Genomic DNA, 20,758 nt, shown 5'->3' with positions numbered 1-20,758 from the left:
AAAGTCTGGGTGTGTGCCTTCCTTTCATTCTTGCATCCTGGGGACAGGATAAGGCTTGAGTGGACACATCAACGAGTCTTCTATTTGATGATGTAACATCAAGCCTCTTTCACGTATTTGATTTCATCAAGTGAGCTGCATTCGTTTGCTTGGATCATTTTCACCGCCATGCACCTCACCTGCACATCTGCCCAAATTGCTTCTTCATTTTTTTTAACATGCGGCAGCGCTCAACGAGAATGTTTCGGCACCTTCCCTGCCCAAGAGGGATTTTTGTGGTTGGTTGTTTTCTTTCTACAGTCTGACAGAAATCATCACGTCAAAAGGCGAACCTTTTCAATCATTTCTCAGAAGTGATGTTTGAGTGCCTTGTTGGGGTGCGGCCGCATGCGTGCAAGATTGTGTTCAGGAATGAAAAGAGCAGAAACGTTGACAATGACTGACTTCTATGGCAGCAAGTGCAAAACTTTGAGTAAAAGGTGGCCGGAGTGCCGTTAAAGCAAATTTCAGCCTATGGCGGGTGCAATGACCCTGGCTGCGAGCCAGGTGAGTTTTGCTCGGGTGTGGTGGCTTTAGCTCAGCCCGCCAACACATCTGTTCAAATCCAGATGAATGTTCATCCATCCCGACAAGGGTTGCAAATTTCCTTAACCTGTCCTAATAAAGCTCAAGTTATGTTTCTAAGCTTGTAAATTCCGTTTTGCCATTCACACATTTGCACTCTTTAGTCTGTAGGAGAACTCTGGGTCAATTTTTTTTTTTTTTTTTCTTCGCAACTCGGACCTCCCAGTTCAAAAGAGTGTTTGCGTGCATTATTCTTAGTTGGAAGTCGGACAAATCAGACTCCAAACTTCCCTCAAATGCAGATTTAGTTCCCGGTCTTGAGTCTTATTTCCTTGTGATGGTTTTGTGCTCTTTATTTTTTTAGTGCAGGGCCAAGCCTTGTTTGCCTTTGGCTTCTCTTTAGAATTTCTTTTTGGAGTCGCACACCAGCCTCATTGATTTGATAACCAATTGCAGTCGTAGCAGTCAGAATAATGAAAGTGACTGTTGTGCACCTGCGCGTGCGTGAGTAGGAGGTGGCCTTCGAGGCAAAGCCCAAATTTATTCATTGTTTAGGGCACTTTCATGGAAGTTGAAAGCAGTCTATGTGCGGCTCGCTGGGGTGAAACGGAGTCTCTGTGCTCACATTGCCATGGAGACAGACGATTTTGCCACCCATCATTGCAAAATAAATGCTCATTTTGAAAGTTGTAGCTTTGTAAGACGAATGTGCATTGGAAATGTGCCAAGTGTGTTGAGTACAGGTGAACCGTCATTTTGCCAACAGCTAATCCCGTGGCAGTGCCGCACCTGAGTGCCTGCTCACCTGACATGGATATGCCCCCTGGGATGTGCAGAGGGGGAGGGGGAGCTCAAATGCAAAGAGAATGATACCTGAGCTCGGCCAGCTCTACGGTCCCATTGAAACTACAGATACTGACTGCAGCAACTTCATGCACACAGGCGGGAATAATCCATTGAGCCACGCAAAATAGGTTAGCATTTCATCACATTGCCTCCCATGATATGATTGACTGTTTGTTCTTCTAATCACACACCTTGTTCAATTCAATATTTGAAGACCTTGGACATGTTTGTCATAATCATTTATCCTCATTCCAATTTGAAGGTGTGGCAACGTTCTGTTTTAAGCAGCAGGAATGCCAGCTGTGCAGGAATGTGCTATATGGGTGTGGTTGGCAGATGACACATCAGTTCATTCATTTTCGGACAATAAGTCGCGTTTTTTTTTATTAGTTTGGGTGGGGGGGGGCGACTTATATATGAATTTTCTTCACAAATTTTCAAAATAAAAAAAAATAAAAAAGGGGGAACCGTACTACCGGCATCATTAGCGACTTTGTTTGTAAGTGACACGGAGGATGAAGAGTTTGAAGGATTTCATGATTTGGAGTGACACAGAAGGCTTGAAAAACAAGCTGTTATTTTTTATTTGACAAATAAATATGGCCCAAAAGTGCGATATATTATTATATATGTTTTTTTCACTTTATTGTGCATTTTATGGCTGGTGCGACTTATACTCCGGATCGACTTATAGTCCAAAAATGACGGTACTTTTACAGTAAACGAGGAGGAGGACGTTGGATAAACATGAGAGATGAGAATTGAGCGAACAAACAAAGGTTGTCACATTTCTGGTAGCAAACATTGAACCTTTTGTGACATGAATGTTGAATTGGCTTGACTTGTCTTCTACTTTTCTGCTGCCACGATACTTGATGTGCTTTATTTCACCCTTTTGACGATTCAAGGGACATATGAGTACATATGAGAAGAGCTGAGAGATACTTCAGCAGGCCTACTTTAGCAGGGGTCAAGCCCTCGGTAACAATTTTGGTTTTTTTTTTCGAAAGCGTTTACCTTCTAATACTTGGCCTTTTTATTTGCAGATTGTTGGGTAAATGCAAAATTCCAGTTCAGGCTCCTTAATTGTGTCACTGTTGGAATCTCAAGGTCACACATTCTCCAGTTGCAGTCAGACACGCCAATAAAAGCATTCGAATTCATTGTGCCACGTAACCTTGTAAGGATCCAGAAGAAATGCTCTCCCATGGTGACTGACAATGGAGGTGCCTGAAACGATGCAAGGACGTGCGTGAATTATGTGATGGTTTGTCGCCCCCGTGAGGCCGAATAGTCAAATCGTCCCCTCTATTGTCTTTCCAAAGCAGTAACTAATTGATTCAAAGGTTTATGAAGTCAAATAATGATATACAACATGTGACCTTTGAAAGCATCAATTCAACCTAAATGTGTTCGTCATAGATGACACAATGGCGACACGGCCACTTGGATGAGTTTGAGCAAGCATTTCGGGGAAGGAGCGGCACAAAGGAGATCATTGTTGCTTGCCAGCAGATGCCTGGTCGCCCTTTGCGGTCTCTCCAATCGCCACGCATAGCGCGATCGGCGGAGGCTGGGCTTCGCCTTCCCCCCCCCCCCCCCCCCCCCCCCCCCCATCCATCCCCACGTCACGCCATCTCTGTGACCCTCCTTGCCTTCCTTCCATTGAGGAGACAGCGGCAGGCAGGCAGCACAGTCGTCTGAGTCTCTCAACGTAAGCTCCCAGAGCGACAAAGCCAGCCGGCGACGGGAGGGAGGGAGCCCGGATGCTATTTTGGGATCGTCCCCGAGAAGATGCGCGCCTCCAGAACTGGGCTGGTACTTTGGCTTCGAACGAAACCTGTTGTGGCGCACATGGATGGCCTCGCAGCAGATGTTTAGATGATATTCTCTTCTTCCCACTAGCCCCGATCGGCTCCACATGGATGCATCCCACTGCGGGAGGTGCGCGCATGCAGGAGGAGCACAAAGCCCATGCTCGCCCGAGCAGCTCAGTCCTCTTAGGGAAATTCCCCACAAGCTCCTGAAACAATTGGACTGCTTCGGGACCCCCGCGGACGACATGAGGACAACTTTAATGTGATTTCCTCCAAACAGACCTAGGAGGGGGCGAGAATTTTGGGTTGCTACGATTAGGATTGATCTGCGCCGCGAGCCCCTTTGTGTCCGTGGAGGCTTAGCACAGACGGGCTTTGATTGCTGCTTGGCTCTCTTGCTTGGTTGCTTGCTTGGTTGCTTGGTTGCTTGCTTGGTTGCTTGCTTGCTTGCTTGCTTGCTTGCTTCCTTGCTTGCTTGCTTGCTTGCTTGCTTGCTTGCTTGCTTGCTTTGCTTTGCTTTGCTTTGCTTTGCTTTGCTTTGCTTTGCTTTGCTTTGCTTTGCTTTGCTTTGCTTTGCTTGGCCGGCTGTTGCGGCCAGCTGCTCCGCGGGAGCGGACAGCGATGGCAGCCGGTCGCCCGCAACCACACGACCACCCGCCCGAGAACGGCTTCATCCCACTTGATCAACCGGCACCCAGGCTGCTGGCGCACATCGACGCCTCGGTTCTGCCGTCTCTCGGAGGGTTCGGGAGGCACCAGAAGCAGCTCGTGGTCCTGACCTGGATACCGGCATTGTTCATAGGCTTTAGCCAATTCTCGGATTATTTCCTCTTGGCGCAGCCCAACGGAAGGTGTTTGCAACCTTTGGGTAACGACAGCAAATGGGCCGCAGAATCGTACCCGCTCGTCGGTACCGGACTGCAGGTCAACGGCACCGGGGAGGATGAAGACGGCGACGGCAGTGGTCTGCTGTGCGCCTGCAAGGAGAGGACATTGGAGCTGCACACGGGACTTAGTCAGAATGTGGTTACCAAGGTAACGAGAGAGCGCGACACTGCTCCGTAAATTTGACGAATACATTTATCATTTGTTTTGATTCACATATGTCGACCGTGACATGCCTTCATCACCACCGACGGCAGTAACATCTGATCCATGGCTCACCCACTGACCTCAATTTGAGATGGAGGCTGCGTGCCCTCACCCCCGCCCCAATGACCGAATGTGTTGATATACAACTAGCCTATTTATGGATTAGTATTTACTGTATCTGTTTTTTGACAGTATTTATCTTGGCATATCTTCTTGTGAGATACTAGTGAAAGATAATTAAGAGATGTATGGACTCATTGGCCTTGTAAGAATAATTGACATTCTACATCAACGTTTTGGATTCATGCATAATTCTGATTTCTACATTTTTTTTTTGTTTCCAGTGGAACTTGGTGTGTGACTCAGCCTGGAAGGTCCATATTGCCAAATTTTCTTTGCTCGTGGGCTCCATTTTTGGCTACCTAGTGATGGGTGTCATGGCCGACTGGTAAATTCACTTCCTTTCCATTCCTGAAATCTTGAGAATTTTCTCTTAAAAAGTGACTTCTAAGTCATTGAAACATCACTGATTCTGCATGCCTCCAGGCAAGTTGTTCCAAAGGCGAGGCGCCCTGATGGAGAAAGCTCTATTGGGTTTATTTCGGTACAACCAGACAGCTCTCACCCAAGCATCCCAGGCAGTGGGCTAGCTCATAAGGGCTTCATACTTTAGTTGGTGCCAGACCCACAAATTGCTACTTCTATTTTTTGGAAGTGCCTGGCCCATTATGCCAGATGACTGACTGACTGACTGACTGACTGACTGAGTTCCCACAAGGCAACTCAGCTGGCTCGTGGGAAAACAAAATCCTTTGCATTGTGTCCTGGATCAGTCATCATGGAAACCATTTAAAGAAGTGGCTTTGATTCTAATATGACCTACTGGGCGACCAAACGAGGAAGTCCAGGCGGCCCAAAAAAGACATGGCCCATATGGCCTTGTTGTGAGCCTTTTGTAAAGATGTGTGTTTTTCTTTTTCTCTCCGCTTCCAAGGTTCGGTCGCCACCCGGTGTTGATTCTCTCTGTGCTCTTCATGCTGGTGTTTGGTTTGAGTGTTGCCTTCTCTGTAAATGTCACCATGTTCAGCACCTTGCGCTTCTTTGAGGGTTTCTGCTTGGCGGGCCTCGCTCTCGCCCTCTACGTGCTCAGTAAGTACACACCTTACACCTGTCTGCTTTGGCAGCGCTTGCATCCTCATCCGTTTTTCCCCTCTGTCATATGTTGAAGTTGTTGCTACAGCTTCATTTGCATAGAAAAAAAAATCACTTGCTGACCTACTTTAGTGCCAGCAGCACGTTTGTATTTTGCTCCCTCACTGCGCCATATCATGCGACTTGTGTCATGAATCCTATTTTCTAACTGCACTCATCACAAAATGCTTTGAATTGGAATGAGGTCAAGCGTGCGCTTACTGCATACATGTCAATGGCCCCATTTCCATTCTTTCTACCAATGGAAATATGGAATCCCAATTGTCAATCTGTTTGATCTCCGGTCCTTTCCGTTTCCACTGAATTCGTCCTTCAATAGCGCCTGCCTCTCCGTTTATTATTAGCACAGAGAGCCGCACGCGCTTCTTTTCTTGCGCTTCCCTTCATCATTTGCTTCTCTCACTACAGATTGCCGTCGCCCAAATATGCAGACGCGGTGTGTGTAACTGTGTGCATGGTTGGGTGTGGCGGCCATTTGGGACCTTTTTTATGAGTGCCTGGCGGGGCCGTCCTTGGGGAGCTATTAGTGTCCTCACATTTGTTTTTCATTTGAACTTGAGGCCATGGCGGACGATTGCAGTCACTCTTTTGATCATTTCAACTCACACACACACTGTAAGAGAAGAGAAGAGTTGCTTGCTTCCAAACTTGATGTGGCATTTAAGGGTCTTAACGAGAATCTGCTAAATGTTATGAAGTCTTGTAAGAAATGTTGACAACTCCTCAGCTCTCTGGGCGCACTCCCACACAGACAGTGGTCACCAGCTGCCTGCCCCCCCCCCCCCCCCTTCGGTTTTTGTTTTCTTCAGACAAGGAAGTGCCGGTGAATGAATGTGTGCAGAGAAAAGAATGAGGGAGAAAGGAGGCTTCATGGGGGATGGGGTGAGACCAGGCAGGGAGGGAGGGGGATTGGGCAGGGGAGTGAGGCAATACCAGGATGAGCCCACAGGCTGGGGGGCGAGAGTGGGGGCACTGATATAATCAGCGCATTCTGCTACTCAGCACGAACAAAAGGTTTGTGCCTACAGTGTGTGTGTGTGTGTGTGTGTGTGTGTGTGTGTGTGTGTGTGTGTGTGTGTGTGTGTGTGTTTGTGTGCGCGCATACGTGCGTGCGTATGTGCAATATCTCCGTGGAGCTGGCAACAGTTGAAAACAGCACAGGGAGGTTTGTTTTTTGTTGAGTTTTTTTGATTTGCACATATGGGGTCACTTCCGCATTGTATAAAATGAATATGTTTGCAATGTTCAGACTGGATGATTATTTTTTTGATTCAGACGCCATTTTCTGGATATGCTTGTTAATAATGGTGAGCACAGTTAAAGCTTGAAACCCTTTTTTTTTTTTTTTGGGCTCTCTTCACTTGAGGGGTGGAGCTTTGCTTGCCCGCCTGGCGTTTCTCCATGAGCATGGTGGCCAGTTTCCTGATGGTGGCGGGGCAGCTGCTGATGCCCGGCCTGGCTACCTTGTGCCGCCATTGGCCAGGGCGAGATGACTGGCAGGTTCTGCAGATTGTCATCATCAGCCCCTTTGTCTTGATGCTGCCCTATGTGTGGTGAGTTGATGCAAACGCAGGATGTGCAGGATGTCATGCAGCGCCGCGCCTCCTGGTTGCTTTGGCAAAACATTGTCTGTGAGTTTCACGAGTGTCTTGCCCTTACGGCAGGATTTTTCCTGAATCGTTACGCTGGCTGCTGAGCACCCGGCACTACAGACGTTCCAAAGCCATGATGCTGCGCATTGCGAGGAAGAACCAAGTGGACGTGACGACTGAACCCAACAGAGTTCTTTCAGGTGCTGAAGGCTTCATACGTGGTCAAATTCATGTTGCCTTTGTTTGGACTTTTTGCACTCCATTCATTATTTTGTGTTCACAGCAGCTTCTTGATATGATTCACGTTTAGAAAATTCATTGAAGTTCAAGTAGAATGCAAAAGTTGCGATTCTATCTCCTGTATCTCCTGTCTAAGTGTGAGCAAGTGTCTTGTTTTCAAGCAGAGCTGGAGCAGGAGCTGCACAAGAAGCCCCAGCGCTCCTGCGTAGTGAAAATGATGAGTACCAGGAACCTGTGGAAGAACATTGTGGTGCTGTGCGTCAACTCGTAAGTCGCTTTCTTGCCTGCAATGTGCTCGGACACGATAGCGACATCGTTCACAGTGGTGAGAACCATGATTGAATTGCGAATGATTGCGAGAAGCACTTTTCAGAAAAGGAGCGCTGTCGGCTACTCAATGCCGGATGGCTGGTATCATCGGCCTCCTTCAAATATGGGCCAGATTCCGACACCTTTATGTATCATTTTCCGTCAACTCCCAGCTTTGCTTATTTGTGTGCATTTTTCCAGGTTGACAGGCTACGGGATACACCACTGTTTCGCTCGAAGTATGATGGACCCGGAAGCCCAGCCCACCGCTTTGTGCCACACGGACTACTACACCATGGCTGGCATCGCCGTGGCAACGTGCGTGGCGCTGTGCCCCATGGTCGGCCTGATGGGTCGACGCGGTGGCCTTCTGACCTTCATGATCATCACGGCGCTGGCGTCGCTGCTGCAGCTGGGCCTGCTCAATCGTGAGTCACCGCACTTTTTCCAGCTCTCTCGACGATCAAAATGCAGCAGCTCATCTTTTATGCGGTTTCGTAATTTCGAATTTCAGGCATGTACGGCCTATTTGTGTCACAAATGCCCCGCGCAATGTTTTTGTCATGAGCATGTTTTCTTTTCTGCCCTCCCCACATGCCCTCAACCATAAATGCGATCCAGTGATTGGGAAGTACAGTCTCCGATATGACACGGGTACGGTACAGCTACTACCGTTGCTCGCATTTGCTCAGGTTGGATGAATGACATGGAATCATATTGTTGCTTTTCTTGTTTTCCCGACAGTCCTGCGGGACAGCCTAAAGAGGAAATTCTCCGTGGCCTTCTCCATCATCGGCATGTTCTCTTCTCATGCCGTCAGCACCCTCAGCATTTTCTTTTGTGCTGAAATCACACCGACAGTCATCAGGTAAGTGAGGATGATTAGAAAGAGAAGCGTAGAGAGGCTCCTTGTGACTGAAATTTGGAGCAGTGATGGCAAAATGGTTGAACCAGTTGTATTTTTGGACTTCTCTAGTTGTGTTCAACACGGGGCTGACCATGTGGTCGAGCCCGTTATTGAAACCAACAGTGCCATCTAGAGGTGTCAAAAAATACAGCAATTGGTTCATGAAGCACATTTCAAGCTTCATTTTACCATCACTTGAAATGGGAAGGACGGATGCACTGAGCAAATCCTCTCGTCCTGGATCAGGGGCGGAGGTCTGGGTCTAGTCTTAGCCAGCGCTGGCTTCGGCATGCTGACGGCGCCCATCATGGAGCTCCACAACCAGAAGGGCTACTTCCTGCATCACGTGATTTTCGCTTGTTGCACGCTGCTGTGCATCATCTGCCTGCTGCTGCTCCCCGAGCCGCGGGGTCAGCCGCTGCCTGAGAGCCTGGCCGACGGGGAGACGTTCACCCGGCAAACCTTGCTCCATCCGGGCGAGCAGCACCTTCTCCTGGCCAAGGGCGACAGGGACTACTCGCGCGTTCACGACACCCCGCTTCACCTGTCGGCCACGGGCGGCGCCACCGCGGCGGCTGCCACCGCTCTGGCAGCGGTACCGGCCTCGTACTCCTTGGCCACCGGTGGCGAGGTCATTGGCAACCACACCGTGGCCAACGGGGTTTGAGCCAAACGAATTGCTCAGCAACTAACAGGCCCGGAAAACAATTTGAACTTGGGATTCAACTTGAATCCCAAATTCAAATGGCAAATCATTGAACCATTTTGTTTGTTGTGACCCTGATGATCTCTTGTGCCAAGAGAGGCTAGGATGTTGAGGAAGGTACATTTGTAGTTAAATTATGAATTCAAGAATTGCCAAAATATTGTATTGATCTGAAATCTCCCGTGTTGCACTGCTGTCGACTCTGTTTGGAGTCTTTCCCGGGTCAAAGGAGCCGATGAAGGCAAATGGAGCAGCTATCGATCGATGGGTCGGTCAGTGTTTGAGGTGACTTCTTCTAACAGTTAATTTTTGCACTACAAGTCAAGAGACACAATCAAGCGGATTGGCTCAACCACTATCGCTGTATGTTTTGCATGACCACGTTTTAAAGGTTATTTGTCTTACGCTGGTCCACACTGGCACTTTATCCAGAAGTCGTTGTAGACGCTGATTTTGAAAGTGAGCATCACGGCGGTCGGTGAAGGTTTATGACGGTTGCTGGTGCATCCGGAGACCCTGCCTGCATGCGTTGCCGTGAGAGACCGCGGGTGATGCTACACAGACGTGACATTGAAGTTCTCTTCTCTGAAGTCCTATGATGCGTTTTAACATTCCAACTGACTTTTATGTATCTGTTGTTCTTTTGTCATGCTGCCCAATTTTAGTCGCTTGTCACTCGTCAAGATCCCGCTCCATGTCTCACTAGCTGTGTTCCTTGTACTGTGGTCATGATGTAATCCTGCTCTGATGGTAGCTAGCCAAAAAGCACAATTACAAAACTAAACACTAGTAGACTAGAACAGTCTGCCTCGAACGGGGTTGCCTGTTGTTAGGTATACTTAGTACAACTTGTGTTCATGAACTATTCAGCAATGATGTGTGATACACCTATTTAGACTCTACAAGCACATTCTATAGTAATGTTACATAAACTACAAACAGAAATGTAGGATCCAGCATCTTGCTTGTACTCCTTTAGCATGTTTTGTATTTTGAACACATGGTTCATGTTTTCAACACTTACACAGAAAAAAAAGAAAAAAAACACACACAACCCAGCCACCAAAAATTGTTTTCTAAGTCATATTTTTAAATGATGTATTTGTATCAAAAGGCATAGGCTAACACGTTTTGATAATAGAAATCACCTAATTTATTGTGTCAATAAAAAAAAAAAAACAACACTGGATGTGACGTTCTTTTGTGTGGTAGATGTCACCGCAACAAATAAGAGAAAAACCCGCCATTCCTTTTCGACAGTCTCGCACCAAAAAAAATCAAAATTTTCCCGGATGAAGCTCAAGCTCCTTTTTGATCCGGTTTTCCACTAGCAGAGAGAGTCTGGAGTCGGTCGTTGGAAGACTGTAACTAACAAAAACTTGCTTTTGGGTCTTCTTTGCTGCAAAACGAGACACACATTAGTATACTCTCTTTGGAAGGCTGAACGATTCTTTTGAACGTATTTATATGCCCTCAGAATGGAATCAGTGATGGAAAAATAGTGAGGCGGGAAAAAGTCCACAGTGCCTAGTGCTAAACTATTGTGTGGAACAAAGAATGCAGCAATACCTAATCTCTGTGCCAAAGAATTTGGAGCTGTATCTGAAGGGTCCCCCATCACTAACGTAGATAATGGCATGGAGTCCTGCGCAAAAGACAGACAAGCTTCAGAATGGACAGTACCAGAGATGCAAGTCTCAAGTAAGTCTCAAGTCGTAACCTAAAAGTCTCAAGTAAGTCCCAAGTCATTTTTTTCTTGAGCAAGTCAAGTCACAGGTTATGTCAAGTCAAGTCCTTAAATAGGTCACGTCCAAGTCAAGTCACCTTATTATTGCAATTTTACCCACAGAATTTGATCTTAGTAAAGTGAAAAGTCAAGATATCAGTAACCATCATTGTCCAATGTTTAAAAAATATGACAATAATTTGGATTTGCACTGTAATTACTGATATTCAGTCAAATACACCATGGAATCAAGCAAAAAAGAAATGACCTTATACAATGATTTATTGACAGCTCAATCTAATCAAATTAACGTCTGCCGACAGTGTCTGACACATTTGAGTTGCAAATATGAACAAAGAATCTGAAAATTTTTTGAAAGAAGAAATACATTAAAGAGCATTAGAAACATTTGATGTTTCATCTGTAGCTCTAGAAACTTCAAAGGAACAAAGTTTGAAGTTGTTGTCTGGCTGTCTGAAATGTTTCTGTTGCATATCTTGCACTGTGCTATCTATCCCTCTTTTGCCGTCAGAAAGGTCATTTTGCGCTCCCGCTGACATCTTTGTGAATGTCTGATATAAAGGGCTCGAGTCTCCAATCAACACGTTAGCTACGTAGAGAGGGCACGATTGATTGATTGATTGATTGATTGATTGATTGATTGATTGGTTGATTGATTGATTGACAGGGTAGTGATCCAATCATGACAACGTCATTCTCAGCCTGTGCTCCTACCGTGTTATCGATATTATTTTATATTCAAACTGAAAACATAAACTAAATAACACTGAAGTCATTCAACTCATCGTCAGCGACTCGAGTCCAAGTCACAGTGACTCGAGTCCCCATCTCTGGACAGTACTGACAGTTTGAAATTAAAAAAAAAATGGCGTATTTCACACACACAAAAAAAATCGCCGTTTCATCGATGCCAATACTAAATGTGATTTTGACATTTGGCCCATCGTTGCAATGCCCATTAATTTATGCATTCATTTCATCTGCGCAGACAAAGCAGAGGGGCCAGGTTTGTGGAATCATAAAAGAAGACATGAGATCAGATCACTTCATCATTAACACCATCGCGATCACTTGCATGAGTCAATTCACGCTCAAAGAGAAAAGACATTTGGTGTGACGAGCCCTTCTTAAGACGTTTCTTTCCCCCCCCCCGATGCCGAGTCGTTTTGTACTTGTTGACTATCTATCAGCTTTGGACTCACGTATCTGCTGCTCATTGAAACCGCCAAGTTGGACAGAAGTGGACTCGAACCAACCCAGAGGAAAAAAGCACCACTGAGTTTCATGACGTGAAAGTGAACCGTCTGCTCCATAAATCTTTCCGAAAAGTTGTGAACTGAAATAGGATCTGGCATCTCTCCGACTTGGGCGTCACTCGTTTTGATTTATTGCTCGATTTTTATTGTCTTGTATGCAAACGTGAATTAACGAGAGCGGAAGCAACACAACCGGTAAACAACAACTTCCGGGTCAGGACGACAGCGGCAGCCCAAAGCAATCGATGAAGAACTTGCCGATTTGAGGTGAAACAGTTCTGGGCTGTATCGACGCCATCTACAGGACAATCTACGTATTGGTACAGTAAAATGTTGTATTTGTTTTGTCAAATTGCGTAAGATGTGATTTATTGAAATGACTGGTCCAATTTGCTGTGACTTTGTGATAGCCTAAATAAAGGCAAGCTGTCTTATAAAGCTTGCTGTACTAACAAGCACCCAGCTTCTCCTCTGAGGTTGTTTCCTGGCACATATTCTGAACCACCTGTCAACTTCATCCACTTCTACTTACCAGGGGATTGTTCTGTTTGCCGTGAAAGGCTGACAGAGGCATTCCAACAAACAGCATCCAAACACTCTCCTCAGAAACAGACACCAAGCCACAACTTCCACCTCTGTATTTAAAAAGACAGGAGCTGAATGTTGCAGTGAGTGAGTGCTTCATTGTGTCGGACTGCAAAGGCTCCTCTTCAAGGACGGTGGAAAATGAACCGCTACACGATGCTCAAACAGCTGGGGGATGGCACCTATGGAAGCGTACTCCTGGGCAAGAGCAACGGGACTGGCGAGCTGGTTGCCATCAAAAGGTGAGCGCAGCAAAGGTCAGATGGCCCAGTTTGAAGCTGAGGGAAAATGGCTGCTGCACGGCCGTACTAAAGTGAATCGGCTCACTTCTGGAAACTTTTCAAGTTCTTGTTTAGAGTATTTGTAATTGGCTAGTGATGGCTTCATGTAAGCAGAGCTGTAATGGATTTTGTTGATGGATACAGGTTGGCATTTGCCATCTGATCAGTGATCAGTTATGTGTTTGAATGAAAAGCTCTTGTCAGATTCATTCATTGTGAAATTCATGTCATTAAACAGTAAGCTCAGCGGTGAGACGTTAGAGAGCACTAGATTCTAAAGTCAGGGAAAGCCATTGGAGGATTAGTTGGAACACATTTGCCAAACATTTTGAAATGTGTATACGATGAATAACAGCAATTCAGAAAAAATGTGTCACTGTTCAGGATGAAGAGGAAATTTTATTCTTGGGAAGAGTGCATGAATCTAAGAGAGCTGAAGGTGAGGATTGGATCAATATGTCATCAACTGTTGCTCTGTTTGCTAAAACAATGACGTGTTTGGCTTGATGGACATTTCTTTTCTTCATGAGCAAAATATTGTATTCTTACTGAATCCTCCGTTTGTCCCCTGTTGTACAGTCGCTGAAGAAACTAAACCATCCAAACGTAATCAAACTGAAAGAGGTCATAAGAGAAAATGACCACCTCTTCTTTGTCTTTGAGTATATGAAAGAAAACCTCTACCAGCTCATGAATGAGAGGTAACGTCACTTCACCGGCACTTACAGTATCGTTGCTTTGTGCCATTTTCACCAACATCCACATTTGTTTGCCTTGCGTTTTTGCCACAACATTTTCTTCTTCCTTTTTTTTTCCCCACCTTCGATGCTGTCAGGAACTATGTCATGTTCTCCGAAAATGAGATCAGGAACATTATGTTTCAAGTGTTGTCTGGATTAGCCTTTATGCATAAACACGGTAAGAGCTATTTTATTTTCCTTTATTTGTGCTATGTTTTGAGTGCTACATTGCTTTCTAGGCTATTTCCACCGTGACATGAAACCGGAGAACTTGCTCTGCATTGGTCCTGAATTGGTCAAGATAGCAGATTTTGGCCTTGCCAGAGAAATTCGCTCGCAGCCACCGTACACAGACTACGTGTCCACCAGATGGTGAGAGAAATGACATTATATTCTCCATTGAGAGACGACCCACCCATAAAACGGAATCACTTGTCAGGTACAGAGCTCCGGAAATTCTGCTCAAGTTCACCTCCTACAGCTCCCCCATCGACATCTGGGCAGTGGGATGCATCATGGCTGAGCTGTACACGCTCCGCCCCTTGTTTCCCGGCAACAGTGAAGTGGACGAGATCTTCAAGATCTGTCAAGTGCTGGGAACTTTGAAGAAGGTGAGCCAACGTACGAGAAGCGCCCGCGCTTGACCCGAGTGCCAATCAAGTCACGTCGCTGCTGCTGTTGTTCTTGTTGATGTTTTTTTATTCTTTCTGTCATGTCTCCGGGCTAACGCGTTAGGCAGATTGGCCCGAGGGCCACGTTTTAGCCAGCTCGATGAACTTCCGCTTCCCTAAATGCGTCCCGACGTGCCTCAGCTCGCTGATTCCCAACGCCAGCGATGAAGCCATTACACTCATGAAGGACATGCTGCAGTGGGATCCCAAGAAAAGGCCAAATGCTGCTCAGGTGCACCCACATCTTGATTAAGATGGATCATTTTCACACCGTAATGACCTGAAAGAAAATTCTCCGTCTTTCCGTCTCGTTTGCAGGCACTGCGGTACCCCTACTTTTACGTGGGTCAGTCACTTGGTGGCCCTCCCAAGTTCTCCAAGCAGCACAAGTTGCAGTCAAAGGATGTCAAAGGAGCCATGGAAGGAAAACCTTTGTGTAAGACAAACAAGACGGCTCAGGAGCCCAAAAAGAGCCAAACGGAGCCGCAGATCTGCAGCCAAGTTCTCCATCAGCCTCTTCAAGCCGTCCAACCCAGCCAGCAGACCTGCAGTCAAGTTCTCCATCAGCCTCTTCAAGCCGTCCAACCGAGCCAGCAGACCTGCAGTCAAGTTCTCCATCAGCCTCTTCAAGCCGTCCAACAGGCCGACACGCAGCAGCAAGCTGATCCCAGCTTGCTTCCGTCCAAGGAGCAACTGGAGCCGCTCAGCCTGGTTAAAAACAGGCCGCCGCCGTTCGCGGTATTTCTCTCGTGGCTACGCGTGACACTGGGGCAAAATGGTCGAGTCTGATTTTCTCCCTTCTCGTTCAATAAAAGCCCACAAAAACAGTGAGCATCGGGCCGGGGAACAGCGTCAGCAGGGCGAGGGCCGGACGAAGACGCTGGGGTCAAACCTCCATCAAATCGGTGGATAGCTGGGAGACAACCGAAGACGCCGATATCGGCGTTTCCATCTCCAAAAAACCCACCATCAACTCTTTGGGAGAGGAAGCCCTCGACGTGTCCGCTGCTTGGTAAGTGCTCGTTCGCAAGCATCATGGCGGGTCGTTGGGTTGATCCGGGAAATGAAAAAAACAACTCAAACCTCTTGTCCAGCTTTCCACTCCCCAAGACATCGATGGCGACAAAAGCAGAATGCGGCAACCAACTGGACAAAGGTGACTCGGCAATCTTGTCTCCCAAGCAGCACTACCTGCGGCAGTCCAGATACCTTCCAGGTGAGGGAGGGAGCACCACAAAATCCTGGCCCACCTCAAGAAATGGAGCTTTGACTCATTGGAAAAATGATTGGCTTGACCGACCAGTAAATTCACTCTTGCGCTTTTCAGGCATCAATCCAAAACGAAGATCTTCAGCGGGCAATCAGGGAGCCAGCAGAAGCTTGTGGGACATCTTGGGCTTAGCTCAAAAACAGGATTTGGAGCTCCCCCTTATTAAAGGTCAGCTCTGGACGCAGCTCACACCTTCAGCGGGCCGCATGTTACTTTAGTATGGCTTCTTGTCTTCAACAGACTCCTTCATGTCCAAGACAAATCTTTCACCTCTAGAGAAGTCCGAAACTAAAGACGCTAAGCAAATGAGTCCTCTGGTGCAGATTGGCGTTCCCTCTGCCAGTAAGCTACATCAGCACACTTCAGTTCTTTTTCACTCAAATGTCTCTCAGAGATTTAAAAGTTCGAAAGAGGTGTCCGTTTTCGAAACTTATTCCTGGATGTTTAGGTGATCTGTCCACCCCTGCTGATCTCAGGATTGATTCCAAAATCAAACTGTCCAAGACGACAATCTTCGCCAATAAAGGTAAATACACACACTGTCATTGTTCATCTGCGAGTGCCCTGTGATTGGCTGGCGACCGGTCCAGGGTGTCCCCCCCCCGTCTATCACTCATACAGGGGAGAAGCGGTTCAGATTATAGACGGACAGAAGGACGCCATTTTGTAGTTGTAATAACAAAGGTAACTCTGCTGCCCGCAGATAACCAGACGGAGCACGATGACTTCAGAGCGCCGCAAATCCCGTGTCCATGTCCAAGTGGCGGCTTCTCCACAATGAACACCTTGGCCAGAAACACACACATTCCGCCAGTACACGGGCGGGTGGACTGGACCGCCAAATACGGAGGCAATCGATAGAACGATTGGCCGGCCGCATGCCGACCTCTTCCTCTTTGCCATCGCTGATTTGCTCTCCAGCGACCGACTGCGAAGTCATTTTTCTTTTTGCTCGCAGAGACTCGTAATCTTTCCCAATGGCACCTCCGTAAATCGATTCTGCAGTTCTTGTCTGTTCTTGAACATGACCCGGACCGCCTTTGGATTTTTGTGGACCATGTCTGGACTATAAAATCAGCAGAAATGCAACCGGAGCATCTCAATTTTGATGAATGCTTGGAGGACAAAAGGAGAAGGGACCAAAATCTGCTTTGTGCAACGTGATCCGTCAATCCATTATTTGGCGTTTTGTATGAGCGCAGCTGTCACATGACCTTTGAACCCGTGTTTTGTCAATGAATGCACCAACTTGTCGGTTGATTGACAAGCCTGAGCGATGTTCACACAACTTACTTTTTTACCCCGTTGCTATGCAACTATCGAATTGTACTCTTTTGAAGACTTTCGACAAAATAAATGACAAGAAACTGAATGACTGTAAAGATGTTTGATATTGAAGTGTAATCCTTTCCAGAAGGACTTTTCGTATAGCCCGAGCATCTTCCAAAGCGGTTGTTGAAGGAATATTAACTTGTGCGAGCTTCTCTTTTGTCCGTTAAAAGATTTTTAATTGGGTTTGGTCCAGCATCATTCAAGACGTGAAGTGTTCATTTCATGATTGTGTCCCTCTTGCAGGAAATCTTCTACCAGTTTGTTGAATTCTTCAGGAAATCTCAGATGGAGGTTGTGCTTTCCCTCTGGCATCAGATGTAATCTACACTCGGAAAGGGAACACGAGCGCTACGATCTATGACGGTCTTTTTTTTCCTGACATGGTCACACGCTCTGGTCTCACCGTGATCCTGGGATGCCTTTGAGGAGGAAGTCGGGGTGATAACGGGGCACCATCGGATCCTTTTCGCCATGGATGATCAGAGTCGGACATTTGATCAGAGGCAAGTGCTCGATGCAGATGTTTCCTAAAGAGAGGAGATTTTTTAAAGAGGTTTGTGAGAGCCATTGCAATTGAAAATGAGAAATAGATTGCAGCTGACATCACTTAGGGAAAAGAGGTTACTTGATTACAAAATTCAAACATGATTGATTATGGGGAATTGTGTGTAAAATTGTTTTTTAAAATGAAGCTTCAAATTTGCTTCAAGGGCCACATGTATTTTAGATGGTGCTGTTGGGTTAGGTGTCTTCGTTGTCAGTGTCTCTCAGCACAACATTGAGTCCAAAGTGCTTCATGAAGCAAATCTGAAGCTTCCTCTTGCCATCACAAAGTCATCTAGGAATCAACTTATTGTTCTGAAATCCTTTTGTTGCTTGTAAACGCATCACGTTGTCACGGTTGGAATGGAGCAGGGCGACCAAGTGCAGCTTGGACCAGGGTTTGTTGGAGGAACCAAAGACAGACTGTGCAAACTGACATGACTTAACAAAACCATAACGTGACTGACTAACCGAAAACAGACTTGAAACCGACAGGGACCAAAAAAGACATGAAGACGACACGACAACAAAACGACAGCAACCGCAACAAAAAGACAATCAGCCGACAGACAGGACTTATATACATGACAGGTAACAAGAGGCAGGTGAGAAGAATCAAACTAATCAGGGGCACACAGGAGGGGAGGGGAGGGGCGAGCACACAGACCCAAACCATGACAACAGACACATGGTGGAACGAACGGCTGGGTACGAGACGTGACACACGTGGCATGAAATGATCTGCCATGTTTTCACCTTTGGCTCTGTGTGCAAACTGCGCCACGCCATCCACCCAGGCTTGCCATGTTTGCGCAAAGACTTGTGCTCCGTACACCTCTTCCATGGGCAGCCTCATCCTTGCGCTCCATTTGGACACATCACGGACCGCTGGTGGTTCGGCCGAGCCCGCACCAAAGGCGATACAATGTCAGCAAAAATGCCCGTCGCATTTGACCACAGGGGATTGAAGAGTGAGCGGTTACAGTTATAAATGTCGAGGTCTTGTTGCGATACAAACGCATTGGACCCCCATACCACCATCTTGTCGATGAAGTCGGGATTCCTGGCAGCGGCGATCAGGGCCGTGATGCCGCCGTCACTCCATCCCAGCAGAGAGAACTTGACAAAGCCCAACGTCTAAAATGAAGAAGTGATGTGGAAATGTATTGGGACTCGCTTATCCTGTTTTCGTCTGAGATGAGCGACCTACCCTCATGAGATCCACCGCATCCCTGGCGTCCCTTTCAAAGAAATCCAGCGGAAAGTCTCTGTGTGGAGGTCGCGACTTTCCATAGCCACGCGGATCCCAGCCCACGACTGTAAAAAGATCCCGATTCAAAGACTTCATCTGAGGTTGAAAATCGGTCTTTGTGCTTCCTGTTGTGGATGAAAAAAAGCAAGTTGTTATTTAGAAATATTTGGTATTTAGTTTTTAATCTGCTCTAATCAGCTGCTTGCTTGATGTTGTGAGGACTGCATGATTGGAAATGCAGTTTTGAGAAGGGATGGACAGAGAGAGAAAAAAAAAAGTATCATCTGGAGACTTTCTAAATTCACCGTACTAAATCTTGAAGATGGAGTGTTGTGTACGTTAGTGTGTACCTAAAGCACCGGGAAGCAACAGCACGGCGTGTTTCCCTGTGCCTGCCTTCTCATAGTAAAGATCAACCCCGTTCACATTTTGCCTGCCACATGTCAGTGAGGAGCTGCAGAAAAACAACACCCCCAACAAAACAGGAAAGAGAAGATGGTTATGTTTACAGTGCTGAAAACCAACTATATATTTCTATACAGCACCAAGAACACTATCATTCTACTTACATTCATTTGAAATGATGTAACATCTCATACCTTGATCATTTTGAAAAAAAGATTTTAGTAATGTGAGGGGGGGGGGGGGTGGGTTATGATTTAGGAGTTTAGCTGAGGGATACAAAGTGGTTGTAAAATAACACGTAACCACTTGGCGCTTCACTTTTCACGAATGCGCGCGCTACTTCGCAGGTTTCTAAGTGACTGGAGAACTGCGTTTAAATACACGCTGAGAGCGAGGGAAGAAGCACCAACCGGTGCAGAAGAAGTCGGGATCACCTGTTTGTTGTTTGATTTACTGTTAAGGCACAATGCATGCACAGAACAGTGTGGGAATGGGAAGTGTTGATGTAGTGTAAAGTATTGGGGCGCGTTTAAAAATATTCTGTACTGGACCACTATGCAACAGGAGATTCATGCGCAACTGTGACTCACTTTTTTACATGATAGTGTACTGTGGTAATTCTGAGGTATTTCCTAAGGTAAACCATACTTTCAATTGACTTACAGTACACTTGTCCCCTCTGACGGCCAACAAGAAAGTTGGAAATTTCAACACAATGTGTTCAAAATTGCCTAGAGAGGCCGCCTCACTGAGCAAGAATGTTTTCTTTTCTGTTTGCCACATGGAGAAACGACGCCATCTAGTGGACTTCATTACGCACGAATGACTTCCTGCCAATGTGGTGACGCCACTGGAACAAGCAGCCCCCCCTCACATTCAAGCGCCCGTACACTTTTCAAAGACATGTTGCAATATGAAATAAGGTCGATGTGTGAGCACCAGTACGACTGCATCGCGACCGTCGCTCTCCTCAGGCTGACCAGACGTCCTCCGCGCAAAACCCTTGTCATTCCCGCTCGTTCGAAGGTCTGAGCTTTCAAGTTCAAAGTCTTCGTCAGTCTACCCACAAATCGTTTTGCATTTAAAGTGAAAGGACGCTAACGGATTCACGACTTGCTGCTGCTCCTGCTGCTCCTGCTGCTGCTGCTGTTGGTTTCAATTACAATTTCCACTGTACTCAATACTATAGATGGACTTTTTTTTTTTTAATTACAACAAAAAATAATTCATTAGAATTCCGAATCTATCAAAAAAAAAAAAATACAACAAAGAAAGAATTCACAATCAGCAGTGTCAGTTTGATTCCAAATTCCATTTTTTAACGAAAAAAATGACCAAGCATAGTAAGGCATTTTTTCATAAATAAAAATGACCATGAATGTAAGGTTTAT

At 46.4% G+C, this 20,758-nt stretch overlaps 4 protein-coding genes across 5 annotated transcripts; 2 read left to right on the top strand and 2 right to left on the bottom strand.

Annotated features, from left to right (window-relative positions):
* Positions 1–3,848: 3,848 nt before the first annotated feature.
* slc22a23b (solute carrier family 22 member 23b) lies at positions 3,849–10,582 on the top strand. The gene is made up of 10 exons (XM_085928118.1): positions 3,849–4,262; positions 4,664–4,767; positions 5,314–5,468; positions 6,898–7,084; positions 7,196–7,323; positions 7,528–7,630; positions 7,874–8,100; positions 8,294–8,326; positions 8,417–8,540; positions 8,826–10,582. The coding sequence occupies exons 1-10, from the start codon at positions 3,849–3,851 to the stop codon at positions 9,244–9,246; spliced, it is 1,896 nt and encodes a 631-aa protein (XP_085784244.1). The 3' UTR covers positions 9,247–10,582.
* On the bottom strand, positions 10,301–12,503 carry psmg4 (proteasome (prosome, macropain) assembly chaperone 4). The gene is made up of 3 exons (XM_085928120.1): positions 12,235–12,503; positions 10,855–10,930; positions 10,301–10,684 (listed from the first exon to the last, which is right to left on the bottom strand). The coding sequence occupies exons 1-3, from the start codon at positions 12,385–12,387 to the stop codon at positions 10,563–10,565; spliced, it is 351 nt and encodes a 116-aa protein (XP_085784246.1). The 5' UTR covers positions 12,388–12,503; the 3' UTR covers positions 10,301–10,562.
* On the top strand, positions 12,101–17,285 carry LOC147046763 (serine/threonine-protein kinase MAK-like). Of its 2 annotated transcripts, none has more exons than XM_085928117.1 (15): positions 12,101–12,608; positions 12,942–13,115; positions 13,539–13,593; positions 13,734–13,855; positions 13,990–14,072; positions 14,134–14,266; positions 14,334–14,505; positions 14,630–14,797; positions 14,884–15,303; positions 15,381–15,577; positions 15,660–15,781; positions 15,893–16,003; positions 16,076–16,177; positions 16,284–16,361; positions 16,539–17,285. In XM_085928117.1, the coding sequence occupies exons 2-15, from the start codon at positions 13,015–13,017 to the stop codon at positions 16,694–16,696; spliced, it is 2,022 nt and encodes a 673-aa protein (XP_085784243.1). In that variant the 5' UTR covers positions 12,101–12,608; positions 12,942–13,014; the 3' UTR covers positions 16,697–17,285. The 2 variants fall into 2 exon arrangements, with proteins under 2 accessions (XP_085784243.1, XP_085784242.1); XM_085928116.1 differs by having other exon boundaries at positions 12,938–13,115.
* On the bottom strand, positions 17,208–20,451 carry bphl (biphenyl hydrolase like). The gene is made up of 7 exons (XM_085928119.1): positions 20,307–20,451; positions 19,313–19,416; positions 18,921–19,087; positions 18,694–18,847; positions 18,467–18,598; positions 17,571–17,694; positions 17,208–17,489 (listed from the first exon to the last, which is right to left on the bottom strand). The coding sequence occupies exons 1-7, from the start codon at positions 20,375–20,377 to the stop codon at positions 17,363–17,365; spliced, it is 879 nt and encodes a 292-aa protein (XP_085784245.1). The 5' UTR covers positions 20,378–20,451; the 3' UTR covers positions 17,208–17,362.
* Positions 20,452–20,758: the final 307 nt, after the last annotated feature.

The sequence above is a fragment of the Syngnathus leptorhynchus genome, chromosome 13 (genome assembly GCF_054491065.1).
Source record: "Syngnathus leptorhynchus isolate UIUO chromosome 13, UIUO_Slep, whole genome shotgun sequence".
In the NCBI taxonomy this organism is placed as follows: Eukaryota; Metazoa; Chordata; class Actinopteri; order Syngnathiformes; family Syngnathidae; genus Syngnathus; species Syngnathus leptorhynchus.
The sequence above is the reverse complement of the archived record's forward strand: the minus strand, read 5'-3'. Positions and strand labels throughout refer to the sequence as shown.

Coding starts and splice junctions, on each gene's coding strand:
- slc22a23b (XM_085928118.1), top strand. CDS start 3,849: ATGGCAGCCGGTCGCCCGCAACCACACGACCACCCGCCCGAGAACGGC. Junction 7,085..7,195: donor TTGATGCTGCCCTATGTGTG/GTGAGTTGATGC, acceptor CCCTTACGGCAG/GATTTTTCCTGAATCGTTAC. Junction 8,101..8,293: donor GCAGCTGGGCCTGCTCAATC/GTGAGTCACCGC, acceptor AATGCGATCCAG/TGATTGGGAAGTACAGTCTC.
- psmg4 (XM_085928120.1), bottom strand. CDS start 12,387: ATGCCAGATCCTATTTCAGTTCACAACTTTTCGGAAAGATTTATGGAG. Junction 10,931..12,234: donor TTTCAATGAGCAGCAGATAC/GTGAGTCCAAAG, acceptor TCTTTTGCGCAG/GACTCCATGCCATTATCTAC. Junction 10,685..10,854: donor TTCTTTGGCACAGAGATTAG/GTATTGCTGCAT, acceptor CTCGTTTTGCAG/CAAAGAAGACCCAAAAGCAA.
- bphl (XM_085928119.1), bottom strand. CDS start 20,377: ATGACAAGGGTTTTGCGCGGAGGACGTCTGGTCAGCCTGAGGAGAGCG. Junction 19,088..19,312: donor GTTGCTTCCCGGTGCTTTAG/GTACACACTAAC, acceptor CATCCACAACAG/GAAGCACAAAGACCGATTTT. Junction 18,848..18,920: donor ATGCGGTGGATCTCATGAGG/GTAGGTCGCTCA, acceptor TCTTCATTTTAG/ACGTTGGGCTTTGTCAAGTT.
- LOC147046763 (XM_085928117.1), top strand. CDS start 13,015: ATGAACCGCTACACGATGCTCAAACAGCTGGGGGATGGCACCTATGGA. Junction 14,506..14,629: donor TGCTGGGAACTTTGAAGAAG/GTGAGCCAACGT, acceptor CTAACGCGTTAG/GCAGATTGGCCCGAGGGCCA. Junction 14,798..14,883: donor AAAGGCCAAATGCTGCTCAG/GTGCACCCACAT, acceptor TCTCGTTTGCAG/GCACTGCGGTACCCCTACTT.